This window comes from Sceloporus occidentalis, unplaced genomic scaffold, assembly GCF_023333645.1.
Source record: "Sceloporus occidentalis isolate IW3139 unplaced genomic scaffold, rSceOcc1.0.p SCAF_181, whole genome shotgun sequence".
Classification (NCBI taxonomy): domain Eukaryota; kingdom Metazoa; phylum Chordata; class Lepidosauria; order Squamata; family Phrynosomatidae; genus Sceloporus; species Sceloporus occidentalis.
In genome coordinates this window covers 802,174-817,065 of record NW_028317161.1, presented here as the reverse complement: position 1 = coordinate 817,065, position 14,892 = coordinate 802,174, and the positions used below count along the sequence as shown (strand labels likewise).

General features: G+C 40.0%; 1 protein-coding gene across 1 annotated transcript in view; it reads right to left on the bottom strand.

The window, feature by feature from the left end:
• The window catches only part of LOC149278765 (midasin-like), a 64,145-nt gene that overhangs the window by 1,745 nt on the left and 47,508 nt on the right, over positions 1–14,892 (bottom strand). The window contains exons 75-100 of the mRNA XM_089501762.1: positions 13,939–14,085; positions 13,594–13,720; positions 12,377–12,482; positions 11,865–11,980; positions 11,163–11,594; positions 10,656–10,882; positions 10,380–10,484; positions 9,965–10,137; positions 9,687–9,848; positions 9,361–9,498; positions 8,164–8,305; positions 7,696–7,880; positions 7,416–7,565; positions 6,730–6,880; positions 5,961–6,271; positions 5,593–5,751; positions 5,103–5,204; positions 3,352–3,553; positions 2,962–3,141; positions 2,531–2,691; positions 2,270–2,356; positions 1,293–1,408; positions 789–963; positions 625–698; positions 426–540; positions 121–184 (exon numbers count right to left, since the gene is read on the bottom strand). Of these exons, the coding sequence (XP_089357888.1) occupies positions 121–184; positions 426–540; positions 625–698; positions 789–963; positions 1,293–1,408; positions 2,270–2,356; positions 2,531–2,691; positions 2,962–3,141; positions 3,352–3,553; positions 5,103–5,204; positions 5,593–5,751; positions 5,961–6,271; positions 6,730–6,880; positions 7,416–7,565; positions 7,696–7,880; positions 8,164–8,305; positions 9,361–9,498; positions 9,687–9,848; positions 9,965–10,137; positions 10,380–10,484; positions 10,656–10,882; positions 11,163–11,594; positions 11,865–11,980; positions 12,377–12,482; positions 13,594–13,720; positions 13,939–14,085 (4,107 nt within the window). The remainder of the gene's footprint in view (positions 1–120; positions 185–425; positions 541–624; positions 699–788; positions 964–1,292; positions 1,409–2,269; positions 2,357–2,530; positions 2,692–2,961; positions 3,142–3,351; positions 3,554–5,102; positions 5,205–5,592; positions 5,752–5,960; positions 6,272–6,729; positions 6,881–7,415; positions 7,566–7,695; positions 7,881–8,163; positions 8,306–9,360; positions 9,499–9,686; positions 9,849–9,964; positions 10,138–10,379; positions 10,485–10,655; positions 10,883–11,162; positions 11,595–11,864; positions 11,981–12,376; positions 12,483–13,593; positions 13,721–13,938; positions 14,086–14,892) is intronic.

Below are 14,892 nucleotides of genomic sequence, written 5' to 3'. Positions count from 1 at the left end.
ATCATCATATCTATATGGTTTTATCAATCCATGTTTTTAGAACTTTTGCAACCATTTATGACAATACGGTTTCCATAAATGCATGTTCAAAAAGCCATTTCATAAACTGAAAGTACTCACCAGGGCCACTGTTCTGGGACATCTGTTGTGCTGCAGTGAACATATGAACAGAGGACTCCAAAAACTGTACGCAAAGAAGAACCTGATTAGATGCTGGGTCCCATTTAGTAGATTTTAGAACAAAAGACTGAGTCAGGATCATCCTTAACCCTCTTACCCATCTTAATGATTATTGACATTATGCATGCAGTAAATTATAGTGAATAACCAACACACAAATGAAGAGCTTTTTGTGACTCATGTTCTCTTTGCAAAAATTGTGACAGTATGTACTGTAAGTAAATGCAACATATATCCTGCATTACCTGAGCAAGTAATGTTTTCTTCTGCTGAAACTTGCACAGGCTTAGAATCCTGGATCCAGACTGGTCACTGAACTGCTCATGGAAAGGGTGTAACAGTTTGACATTCTCACCAAAACTAAAACAAATAGCAGAAAAAGGTTTTAATCCATCATGCTTTTACATAAAAAAACCCAAAAAACTAAAAAAATTATTTTTGTACCTGTATACAGCAATCTGCCCAACTTCCAAGAGTGTTAATGCATTGCCAATCACAGCCAAAGACTCGTAAGCAAGCTTAAAAAAAAAAAAAATTAATTAAATCAAAAATAGGTTAGTGCCATGACAGAATATATCTTAGTAAGAGCCAGAAAAGCAATGTGTTACCTGTTTGGAGTGGTTATCAACCATACTTGAGGAATCATCTATAGCTAAACAGATCTGGTACTGGCGTTTACTGGGTTTCGTCCTCCTCAGCCAAATCTTATCTTTTCTAAATTGGCTCGCTATATATGGAATAACCTTGCGCATATTAAGACGCTTTCCTGACCTGAAATCACCCCTGTAGGTTAAAGACAAACATTTCATCAAAATTATTGTGAATATAAATCATGTTGAAAAGTTCAGGAAACAATATTTGAATACACTCACACCAAAAAAAAATCCCCATAAGCATACACCTGTCAAACAGCATGAACCCAATTTCTACATAGAGTGCTAACACTATACAGATCACTTGGGGCCCTTCATAAAATAGTTTAGGATGATCAAGTTTGTTTTGTGTACATGAACCTTTACACTCAGATGGGTTTTATAGCTTAACATCTGAATATGTGTACATATAGAATGGTATTTTGGACTCCTAGAGAGAATATACTTGTGGTAACTCACTTAAGCTTGGCTGCTTGTGTAGGTTCAAGTATAAGTCTCAACTGTTCACACAATTGTTGAGAAAGAGGACCTGTTAGGAGGACATATCGCTGCCACATCTCAGCTGCGGCCTTCTCCTAAAAATTGAAAACAAAAAGATATTGCATAAAAGGTGCAAGAACAAACACAGAATCATTGCCTATGAGTTCTAATACAATAATGCCCCTTCTCCAACTGAAAATCCCATCCCAAGGTATTTCAAATGCTGGTATTTGAAGTCTTTCCATTGCACTAATTCTATCACCAAAAGATATGGTATGTAACACACTCACTTGACTGGAAACAAATGTAATATGCCCGGGTGCTAACAATCCAAAAAGTATATACAGCATGCAAATAAAGTTAATGCACTCAGCAGGTCTTTTTATAAAGTTTATTGGTTTAGTAAAGGTCCAACGTTTCGGCTCTCAATGAGCCTTTCTCAAGAACAACAAATGATACTATCTGTGGCCACACATACATACACACTCATTTTACATTTTCTTGGAACTGGGCTTCACTGACCTATATGGTTGTCTGCAATAACTGCCTCAGGGGTAAACTCTTACTTTTTATTTGATCGCTTCCTAAGCTCTTTTTTAAAGCAGCCAGCCGCTGCCATATTGAATATGGCGAATGGGATCACACGGGGTGCCTGCAACTTTTTTTTGGTGTTCCTGGAGGCATTGCAGCAACAAAGCTTGAGATGCCAGGCACATCATTGGTCCTTAACTATTTTTTTTCTTTGATGTGCCTGGCACGCTGTTGGTTTTTCAGGGGTTAATAGTACACATTTGGGCCAATAATTGTGGCTCACAAATATGTGGATAAACAGCCAACTACATGTTCAGCCACACAAAAGCAGTAATTTCTGGCTTCTATTACTATAGAGGCACTAATTATTGGCAAATTTACTTTTCAGAATATATTTACTGGACTAGCAATGTAAAACAACCTACCTCCTCTGCATTTCCAACAGGTTGCATGGTCCAGGCCTCCAGCTGTTTCTCTAGCTCTTGTCTAAGCTCCTCTGGGTTCTCTGGAACCTGCCAGTAACACAACGTTGATTACTAAAATACCTGAACTCCACAACAGTGAGCACTCCCCTTTTATATAACCATTACAAACAGTGCAGATTAAAGGCATTCCAAACCAAATTGTCAGGAATGAAATATTGTTTTAGAACACTTATTGTTGTGAAATGTGGTTTCTCAAGGTACCTGTATGACTGTCTCCTTTAGAAACTCTAGAGCAGTATGTATAGTAGAGTCTGTGTTTCTTTCTGCCTTGTCCTTTTCAGGATGCAGAGTGCTCTCCTCCGTGCTATCTCTTGCTTCTTCAGTTGTCACACCTTGGTTTTCCAGGTCAGTATTCTTGGGACCTACATTTATGTATGAGAAGTACAACATTTAACAGGTCCGTCAAATTGTAACAGTAACAGCCCTAATCGTCATTCAGCAATTACAAGGACATGAAATCTCCAATCGCCTTGTTCCAATACATATTCATATATTCAAATACATTAATATTTTCTGCAATTCTTTGTTTCGAAGTATCAACATTAATTCATCGTTAACTGCTGAAACAATGTAAAAATTGTTAGCATCTTTTAAGCTGGAGAAAAAGTACTTTGTTGAGACAGCTGAGTTACCTTGGTTTTTGGAGGCACCGACTGTGATTTCCTCGGGCTTTAACTTATCTACATTGATTGTCTTAAGATCATCTTCTTCCTGTGGCTCTATGTCCATGTCTTCACCCCTGGATGGAGAGTTCTCAACTACCTCCTCATTGGAAGGCTGTGCTGTTTTCTCCTGATCTTTACTTGCCATATCTGTACAGCATGAAATATATGGTTCAATGTCACACTGCTAAATAATAGCCCTCACTTGACAGCAAAGAATATACACGTGTACTGAAAGGTTTTAACAGACAGCTAAGTTGACATTAGTGAGTAAGCAACCTGTTTCATTAAAGCCATGGTCTCAGCAAAGCAAACAGACCTGTACAGAACAGACACTATAAACTTCCTGTTTGTATATACCGTAAGTCTGGGCGTCATAAGACTCTGCTCCATCCTTTATGTGCTCGTAAGCATCTGCATCCTTTTCCACATGCTCTGGCTGTCTAGAACTGTCTGTCATGTCGCTGCTGGATTCCATTGTCCGTAGCCGCTTCTGGACCTGGTCACTGTAGTCTCCCATGGACCGCTCATCATCTGCCTGACCCGGCTTACGCTTGAAACTCTGGCAAAACAGTTGCTTTTTTGGTTATTGGGGAAAACATGTAAATACATGCATATATATATATTCCTTTTTTCAACAACACAAATAATACAATCAATTGTGCAATAAAAGGTGGTTTTTTTGTATTTTAGGAGTTTCAATTGTGTTTTAACAGAAGCAGCAACCCTCTTAGAGGTGCTTTCAAATAGGGCTGCAACAACTAATCGATAAAATCGATAATGAAAATTGTTGCCAAAGATGCCAAAATGCTCAGAAAGATACCCCTCGTCTTATAATTTTACCTCAAACAGAGGTCGGATAATACCACTAAGATCCAGATTCTAAGCAGCGCTAAAGGAGACCTGGATCCTTCTCTCTGGCAGCCGGTGGGCGATGCACGCTGACATCCTCCGCTGCTGCCTGCACTTCCACCGGGGCTTCTATGATCGAGCACCAGAGTGACATGACCTCCCGGTGCTCCAGCATAGAAGCGCGGCGGAAGTACCGACCAGCAGCAGCGGAGGTTGTCTACGCACGTTGCGGACCGTTTGCCAGCTGCCAGAGAGTAGGATGCTCCTCTCTGGCAGCCGGTTGGCATCTGTGAGATGTGCGCAGACAACCTCCACTACTGCCGGCACTTCCACTGGGGCGCGTCTATGATGGAGCACCGGCGTTACATGACCTTCTGGTGTTCAGTCATAGAAGCTTCAGCGAAAGTGCCGGCCAGCAGCAGAGGTTTAAGGAACGTTTGTGGATAGAATGCTCGCAAACAGCTCTGATCTATGGTGCTCTAACCTTTTTTAAAGTCTGCTCTCATTGTTATCGTACTGAATACTTATGGAGTGGTTGAAGAAGGCTCAGCATCTCTGTTCCACCACAAATTACAACACTTATTTTAACACAATGATTTTATTGCCCTGTAATAGAAATGCCTCCGAGCCCAACATTAAATTCAAAATTGGCAACTGAGCTTTCCCTTTGTGGCACCCACCCTTGAACCTTCATTGAAGGCATACTTCTTATTAACAATGAGGTGATTGAACATCAAAGCAGGTACAGAACAGAAAACACATTACAATATTGCCAAAACTATTAACATGTTAACGATCACAGACCATGGATGGTGTTAGCACCCCCAGTAGGTGCCTAAATCATGGGGATGCTAGATAGTGTCTTCTTCTAAGGGAGGAAAATAGCCTTATTGGGAGAGAAATATCTGTGCCTTTCCTGATGCTCCTCCATTCTACAATACCACAATGTTTCGTATAAATATACAAATGTGTAACAAATAAGGCTCTCTAAAAAAAATTGGGGCAAAAAAATTGGTGGGGGAACCAAATAGCATTCTTGCCTAGAGGTGCATTTACTCGAGGACCTGACTCAGACAATGAACAATGACCTATTCCTCAAAATTAAGTGAGACAAGAGAACAGGCTACATGAATCTTCATGTCTAAAAGGTCACTATATGTTCAGTTTTGTATTCAGACACTATATTCGTAAACCGTGTTCTAGACATTTTTACTACTAACTTAATGAACTACTGCTATACGGCATACAAAACAACTTACCTGTGTGTTACGGACACTTTGCTTCTGTGATGCCAGGCGTGCCATTAGTTTGGATTCATGTCCTTCAGACTGGCTGGCATCTGCAGTTCCTGTGCCATGATCCTTAAATTTCCCAAAAAACACATTAGTGGACATTTTCTAGACATACTCTCATTTTGAAAATCTACTCCAAGTGTTATGTACATTTTTGTCTAATTCATGATTTGTTTCCATTGAATATTATATACAACACATATCATTTATTATTCTCTGGGTAGCAGGGAAAGAACTGCATTACACAAAAGTAGTCTGGACATGGTAACTTTGCATTATACAGCACAAACTTAACCCCTCTAGCATGGATAAAGCTCACAGCAGGTAAGATTCAGGAAGATATCATACAAAAACTAGCTTTAGTAGCTGGTGGTTAAATATTTTAGGATCCCAAACGTGTGATTATGTTCTACTTATTTGGATGTGCTGGGTAACCTTATGCAGAGGCTTTTTTCACCTCTTTGGCCTGATCCTTTTCTGAAGCAGCTCCTGCAAGCTCAGCAGCAGTCTCGCTCTGTAAGTTATCTTCCGCAGTCTGTCCACATGCCTCATGTTCCATCCTCTGATCAGAGTCCGGTACTTCCTCATCTTTATGTGGCTCGACATCCTCTTCTTCCTGACAGTAGGAGTGTACACAAATCAGATGATAGTCATCATTCCTAGTCAGGCTGTAACAAACGAGCATTCACAGCCAAGTGACATAAAGTAAATTTGTTTACGTAATACTGGTAGCGGTAAGCTACATCATCATTCAATCTGTAATTGTATCATCTGTAACTACTATGGTTATGGTATTTGGAAATTCAGAACACCAAAGTTTATTACCTGAGGAATGACGCCCCGGTCTAAAGGGAGATGCTTTTCTTTATTTTCTTCTATGGACTGTTTTTCCTCATCCTTTGTTGCCTCCTCTGTGTTTTGTCCTTCCTCATCCATTGCAGGTTCCTCCTGGTTCTCTCCTTCTTGCCCACTTTCCTCTTCCCCTACAACCTTGTCCTCACTAGCATCTTTTTCAGGTTCATCAGATTCCTTTTCGTCCTCAGGTTTGCACTCGGTATCTTCCTGCTCCTTGGCTTGTGTGTCCTCCCCATCACCCATATCCATTGGCTTTTCATCAATGTCAAAAGGATTTTTTTCTTTAGAAAGAAAATAAGCATTAGAAGAATCACAAAACGCATAAGCAGTTTTCTAGAGCTCTACAGTTTCTTAAGTAGTATCTTAAAATAGAGTAGAATTGTATTTAGATCCAGAAAGAAGGTTAAGTCATTTTAATAAAGTTTAGTTACGCTAAAAGCTGCATTACACAGTTCTCTTTATTATGTTGTTAGGGATATTAATGAGACAAAATAGGCTAAGAAAATGAACATTAGAGCTGCCATTTTATTTTTTCACATATAATAACAAAAACAAATAAAGCTTAGGAAGCATTTTCTAATGCTACGTTAACAGCTTATTAGTTCTTGCTTTTGTGTCATATGAAAAAGCATTCTGTGAAAAACACATGAACGTCAATCTTACATTTTTCTTTTATTTTGTAAGTGAAATTTAACACAGTAGGTGGAAGAGCAAAAAGAACAACCTATATGATTCATACCTTCACTTTCCTCTCCTTCTTTCTCGTCTCCACTGTTTTTATCCTCATCGTTCTCCAGATTGAGGTCATCAGGAAGATCCAGCGCTTCTGGCTCTTGCTGCGCTTCCTGTTTCCCATGATAAGGATCAACCTCATTCTCATCATATTCACGCTGCAAGTATAAAATTATTAAATTATTATATTTTTACAATTAATCATTAGTGGACATGAAGGCCACTGGATGTTCATGACTGCAAACAATTATTACAACCAAGAAACAGATTTTAACTGTATAAGCAAAGAAGGTTATGGTATTGTACTTTTGCACAGTACTGTATTTATGGATCCATACATATACATATTATATCCATAGAAATACGGTGTAGACATTGTTTATGTTGTAAATGACCATTGCAGATAGAAACAGATGATTTTAATGGCATAGCTCCTGTGTTCCAATCGCACTTAGATAATCCAAGTTTAGGTTTAAAAGGTTAATTGATCATTAGCAATTACTAATTGACCTTTTGCAATTATGTTATCACAGCTACAAATTTTTTTTTGTTTTACATGAACTAAGTGCCCCCAAACTTTAGAACGGTAGTATATATACACAATTCAATTCAGAGGAGAACATGTTCCTAGATGTATACTCAATGGGAATCTGACAACTACATAACACAATGTCATTTAACACCCAGACATACTTCATCCAGCTGCTCGTGGATTTTCTCCTTGCTGTTGCCATCGTCAGGCTGCTCGCCATCTTTTTCATCTTTAAATTGATCTTTTTTATCTTCTTTGTTTTTGTTCCCTGTGTCTAGATTGTCATCTTTAGCAACAAGCTCAGAATCACCCTTATGTAAAGAAAAAAATATATATAAACAAATGTATATGAAACGCATACCGGCATGCAGATCACATCTATACTATCATTTAAATACACATTTGAATGCCACATGAAGTCCACTTTTGCTATGGTCTTACGGTATCCATTCCTGGTCCAGTTTCTTCAGCTTTATCACTTTCATCCTCTTCGTTATCATCGTCGTCATCATCATCATCATCTCCCCACAGTCGTTCATCTAGTTTATCAGCTTCTGCATCGCCAAGATCCCCCATCTGTTTATCCAGATCTTCCTCATCACTGTTAGATTTCTCATCGTCCTCCTCTGTAAAGCCAAGTCAACATACAAAATGATTTGTAACACTGCGAGTGTTAAATTAAAAACTTAATTAATGGATTGATATGATCATATGTAAAAAAAAAACAAGTGTCATAGAACAGGACATTTTTTTCAGTCATAGTGCTTCAGTTTCCAAATCAATTTGGTACTGTTACATGTAGATAAGCCTGGATAACAGGGCATGTAGAAAAACTAGTAATAGTAATAGTAATTTTCGGCATTAAGTATATCCACGTTAGTACAATGTTTATTTGCTGGATTAGCATACCTTTCTTCTCCAGCTCTCCATCATGTAACTTCCCATCAAAATCATCTGACATTTCAATGGCGTTATCTTCCTCTTTCACATCTGGCTTGGAGTCTGGATCCTCTTTATCTTTGTCCTCACCTTTCTTCAATGTGTCCTCCACCTTAAAACAAAAAATATTTAGGACATTCGCATTTAAAAAGCTTTACCAATCAGCTCAGTAAATACTCAAAATAAAAAGTTACAGAAACCAGGTACTGAAACATATCCAATACTAAAAACAAGGATGCAAGTCTAAAAAACTGATAATCACCATCAGGATGAAACCTACACAAGACTAAGGGGTACCCGTGTACTGGAGGCATGACGAAAATTAAACCAAAGGAGTGTTTTAATTCATTAGACAGTGTAAGGTTCAAGGTCAGAGATTGTCTAATGCAAGATGGGATGAGCTGGCACGGTCTCGGTACAGGAAAAGCTTTGCACGGCTACAAAAGCACAGACCTCCATTGTTTTTTCACCTCTCAAGGCTGGTCAGGGCAGAACAAAGGAAAGTGGGGCAACAGTGCCTGAAAAAAGGGACTCTCCTGCGATATGAAGTAACGTACAATAGTGAAGCAGGTTCACCATAGATGGAAGCAGCACAAAGCGTATTCACTAAAGCTGGAGTTTGCAGAAAGGTTTATGGTTTTATAACTCATCAACTTCACTGTACATAATGAACATCCAACCACAGCGAGCTTCTGATGCAGGAAGAGCTTGGCTGGTCCTGTATAACATGTTGAACCAGTGAGCCCCCTCACTCATGATACAAGACCAGGTTAGGCTTTATTGCTACACAAACCTGCCAGTGTGGAGCTTTCATAATGGATAATGAGAGGGTCGAAACTGCAACTCGCCTGCAAACCCCCTTTGATGAATAAATCCCAGTTACACGGACACTTGTAGGAACCATTGAAATTGCTTCATTCACGCATCACCCAAGAGACTTTGCATGAACTATACTGCTATACAGGACAAGCCATTTCTGATGTGCGCCAGTGCATGCTTTCCATCTGAATGGCTAAATGTATACTAACTAATGTTTGTGGCTTAGTAGATTAAAAAAGACAAATCAATGCAAGGTAGATGGGGAACGTGTAAAATAAAAATGAGGCCATTACAGGATACATTAACTCCAGATGTGTTATTAAAACAGATATAAAAATAAACTCATACCTGGTCTTCATTCTCAATTTTATCGCTGACATCCTTATTCCCTTCTCCTTCACCTATGCCTCCTCCCTCATAATCATGAAACTCTGTTGCTCCCTCAGCCGCTTGTTCTTCAATCAGCTCCTTGGGCACACAGAATCCCTGGAAAGATGATTGTGGAGAAAAATAAGCTCAGGCTTATGCTTTTCACTTGGGGACCAGAATACTCACATTATCCAGTAGGAAAAAAACATAAGATCCATCACCTCACAGCTTAATTACGCTTTAGCTTCTTGGTATGTGATTCTCAAGCAAGATGATTGGGTTTCCCCAGTCCCAGCATGGCTTACCTTCTGAGCTAGCTCAGTAAATAGACGAGTCAAGACAGAGAGCAGTTTCCCTGTACTCCTATGCGCTGCCAGGGATACGGTGAGATAAAACAAGATGAGATCTGAATAGATGGACAGCATCGGCCAAAGGCGGGCAAGTAAGCCACAGCACTGGTTGAAATTCTACAAACAGGGAGGGGAAAAAGGTTACATGAGCACAATAAAATAGTATGTTTGAGACAATCACAATCAGTGCAAGACACACAACAGCGTATTAACATAAGGAAAGTCATGCGAACCGTGTGCTTGTCTTTTATGCAGTCTTCTCCATATGTTTTCAGCCTCCCCAGGAGCTCGGAGACAGCAGATATTATATTTGTTACATTCAGACACTTCAGATCACTGCAAACATCTTCAGTCAGCAATTTGGTAATGAGGCCTGGCTGGAGAATTTCTTCTTCACATTCCTCCCCTAAACAAAAACAGACATTTAGACAGGGATGGCCATGTTTCATACATGCAGCACTCTATCACGGTTGCAGTAAGTGCACAAATTCTAATTTTAATGCGTTTTCAGATGGAAATGAAGCAAAACATTTTAGACAAGTTCTTTCTGTGTATTGCGTGTTCTCCAGAAATGTGAAATTACCTTTACGAAAATATTAAGCAATATGGTCTCCTTACCGCTATCCCCCATCTTTGTCTCCCCTACACTCTTCTTCTCTGCTAGGTTCTGAATGGCACACAGAACGGTCTTGATGGTTGATTCCACCTGCTCTGAAAAATCTTTCACATAGGCTTCGTCCGACTCTTGTTTTCCTTTTGATCAAACAAAACAGACATGGTTGAATGACTATCATTGCCAATTTAAGGTTGTTGCTATATAATGTATTTGCAAATACTAAGCCGATTCTCGTCCTTAGTACACATCTCGCAGTCAGCAACACAAGTACATAAATGCACAAGCATTTATGTGGATGTGTGTCTTACTTTTTGCCCTGCCAATGGCCTGCAGACGAGATCTCCATAAGGTGAATTCTCTTATGGCAGTTCGGACTTCTTCTCGGATGTAATGGATACTCTTCAAGAATGTCATGTGTTGTGCTGCCTCTTTCACATCTGTGTTAAGAAGAACAAACAGAGACTCCACTTCCCGCAAGTCCATGACAATGTGCTGCATTGTGTCCAGTGCAGAGGAACATGTTTCGAAGTCTTTCCTGTTGTGGTAAATGACAAATTCAAAATTGGATGGTTTTTAATAAGGTAATGATCTAATAAACATTGATGTTAAATATGTTAGTCCTTTACAGATTTTCAAACCACTAAAATAAGTATCAATGTAGGAGAGACATTTATAAGGAGGCTCCTGTTAATTTAATTTTTTCAATTAAAAAAACACCTCATTCTCATCAAATAAAGTTGCATTGCCAGGTTCATTGCTATTAATACATGCCATGTGTTATCTATGAACATAGACATAAATACAGAACATCTCACCATGAATAGTACAATGTTTCACGAGACTTCTGGCGGATGTTGTCAACAGTAGCTTTTGTGGCTTTTATCTCTGTTAACATCTTGGTGATCGAGGTGTTCAGCTGCTCCCAGTTCTTATCTGATCGATGCATGGTGCATGCTGGCGGCAGCCATTCTGCAGCTACAGGAGATGGGAAATTCGGCTCAGCTGCCCATTTTGGACTTTCTGCTTCCACTCCAGCATGTTGCTGCATATTTAACGCTGAGGTCCCTCTTAAGGGACAACATTCCAGAAACCAAGAAAACTGCTCCAGCACTACAGCGCATTGCATGGAAAGATGCTGCAGCCTATCAACCCACTGCTGGGTAGCATCTTGTGGTGGAAACACAATCTTGTAGTCGTTGTTCACATTTACACGAGAGCCGATTTCTTGCATGCAGCTCAACAGGTTCCTGGGACAGAGCAAAACAAAACCAAATACTGTCTGTTTAACCTATGTCCACCAGCATTCACTTCATTTTTTTTTTTTTATAGGATTGCGGTGTAATACATACATTTACCAACAATGGATTGTTTTAACTCTAATAATGAAGAGCAACAATATTTAAGTTTAGATATAAGTATACAAGATCATCAATATTCATGTTACTTTTAAGAACCAAACAAAGATCAGCAAGTTGAGGGTCATGAACTACTGGTAACTGCACTGAGTTTTGATATACCTTATAATGATCCACTGTTCAGTAACATTAGTGAGGGAACTCCTCTGCTTCATTAGGACTTTCAGAAGGTGCCCCGTGAATCCTTTACATCGTTCAATGGTTCCCAGCCCAAGTTCCTGATGAGAAAAACAAATAAGGTTCTGGCTGAGGATTGTACCATGGTCATAAACACAAGTATTACCACTACCTATTTTTTCAGGAATTATGTGGAATAACGTCTGGGTATTCCAACCAGAAGCATTGTTAAGGTAAACCATTATGTCATATTTCTGCAAGAAATGGAGATTGTGCTGGAAGAGGCACAGAACCTGTTTATTCTTCACTAGATTAACACAGAATGGGATCGGGATTAAGGCAGCACCCATTATTATTGCTCTGCTAATTCCTACAATGATATCCTATAGATTCCATTGTCTGCAATCAATAGCAGTGATGTTATTAGCAAACATTCACCAAATCATTTGTAAATTACCCAAGCCACAAAGTGCAAGCTACAGTGCAGGGCACCTCACCTTAGCAGGAGTAGCAAAGGTCATCTCCAGCTTTGAGTTGCGAGCTAGACACCTGTAGAAATATTTCTGACACCCTTCCCAAGTCACAGAGATCTCAGACAATAACCTGAAATAAATAACCATTTCAATCCACATCACCTATTTGGTAAAAAAAAAAAAAAACAAGCAAAAAAAAAACAAAAAACATGCACATATACCCAGCGATCCCGGGCATATAGTCCCTTTCTGAATGGCATATAACATCCAGAGAGACGAGAATGTCTAGATGACTGGACGCTCACTACCTACTTTGCAAAACAATGTTTTTATAAACATCAAATAGAGAAAGTAGTCAGCTGGGGTGTTCTAGAAATATGAATTTGTTTTTGATTATAGTCCACAACCTTATAGTTTGGTGCTATTTTAAAGAAAAAAACACACATCAGTGGAATGGTAAACAGAATTTTATCTAATGTACAGGAACACATGTAATTTAACTTTTTTTTTAGTATCTATTATAGAGTTAGTCAGCATATGTTATATACAAACAGAAAACCAATAGCCATTTTAAGCCCCCCCCCTTAATTCAAAATGCACCTTACTTATAGACATGCCACTCTGTGCCCCGACTCACCCATGCATCCCTAGACATCTGTGCGATGCGCATAGATAACCTCTGCTGCCGCTGCCCGCCACTTCCGCCAGGGCTCCTATGACGGAGCGGCAGAAGGTCACGTCACGCCGGTGCCTCGTCACAGAAGCCTCAGCAGAAGTGGTGGGCAGCAGCAGAGGTCGTCTACGTGCATCTCGCAGACGTCCACCGGCTGCCAGAGAGGAGGATCCTGGTCCCCTGCAGCATAATGGGGGGGGAGGGGGGGAGTGCAGCCTATAATCGGGACAATACGGTATATTTAGTTATTTGTCACAATTTCACAATCTGCATGAAGCAGAGAGAGGCAGTGATCGCTCGCAATGGTGGTGTTGATGTAATTGGCTTCTGGAGCCGTCACATGCACAAAATTGCTCTCTTTCTGGCTGCTTTTGGTCTGCTTGGATATCCAGGCAGCCAGCATCAGTGGTCCTGCTGCCGATTGCAGCTTAAATTAGTGTCAGAATTGGAGGAACGCAACTACACCCTAGGCCTTAAAGGCCATTTTTACATCGTTAAGGGGTTAAAGAAATATGAAAAAACATATAAGTCAAAACCACAACTTGTTCAAGTAAATAAAATCACATACACAGAATTAGTCTCAGAGATGCTGTTTGAGATAGCCAGAGCACTCTGCAGGTCAAGGGGATGGAGGCAAAGCATGTCCTGCAGATGTTTAGTACGTATCCATGCCAGTCCCTTCCGATAGGACAACCCTAGAAGGAAATCAGAAGAAAGGTGGCTACCACTGCAAAGTGTGTAGGATAAAATGTTCTCAAATAATCACATGGCTACTTTAGGCTAAATGGACTACAAGCTTCAAATAAGTTGTTTAGTGGTACAAAATGATCTCCTCTGACTAAGAGGTTACTAACAATGATATAGTCGCTGCCCATCTTCCCTAACAGAAACTGGGAATTTAAAATACAATTACCTGCTTTCGTGAGCATTTTGAAAAGCTCTGCCAAAGCCCTCTGTTTCTGCATAAGAATGTGTTTGGCCTCTGATTTCTGCTTCTCCTTTTCAGCTGACAAGTCTACAGTCAGCTTCTGCAGCTCCTGCACAGAATCTATGACACCATCTGCAATATAGACAAGAAGAGGGGGCAATATCACAGCAGAGCTCTATGGCACTATTCTTTTGTATTAGTTTTTTTTTTCTCCTGTGGTTTAAGGCAGCGGTGAGTTGGTTTCAGGCAATAGAGAGTTATATTATAATTAAACAACGTACAAGAGAAATTTATATGAATGTGTACACACACACACACACGTCATATACAAGAGAGAGTGCACTTACAGGTCTTGTATCATTAGATTAATCAAAAATGATTGTATTCACTGGAAAAGTGTCTACAAGAATTTACGATTAACCTATAAATACCAGATGATATAAGACCCGTGTGAGTGCACTTGTTTTGTGAACTGTGTTAATAGCCTGTTAGCCATGGGTCACTAAGTCACTTCTCAGAATCTTTAGCATGGCCCTCTGTGCAATAAGGCTCAGGAACATTGATTTGTGGCAAAGTGTGTGTGGTGTTTATATACACCTAGCTCCTTTGGTGCCCTTTCCAACACTCTGGTGGCCCGACTAAACATCCACTAACAGTCAGTCACTGGCTCCAGAAAACTCCCCTAGACAGCCACACTTGGTTGAGGGATTATTTTTCCAAAAAATGTAAATGTCAATTTCCTGCACCTGTTCCAGGCTTTATCAAAATACAGTTGAAGCATTGGCGTGTCCTACTCGCCAAAGGCTTCACCCCAGGAACCCGTACACAGGATCCGTACAGAACATCTTCCTGGGGCAGTCGTGGGCTAGCGTCTCATATCCTCCCCACTCAGCTCAGAACCACAGGCCTAAGCATCTCTGTTCCTCTTAGCTTGGCATC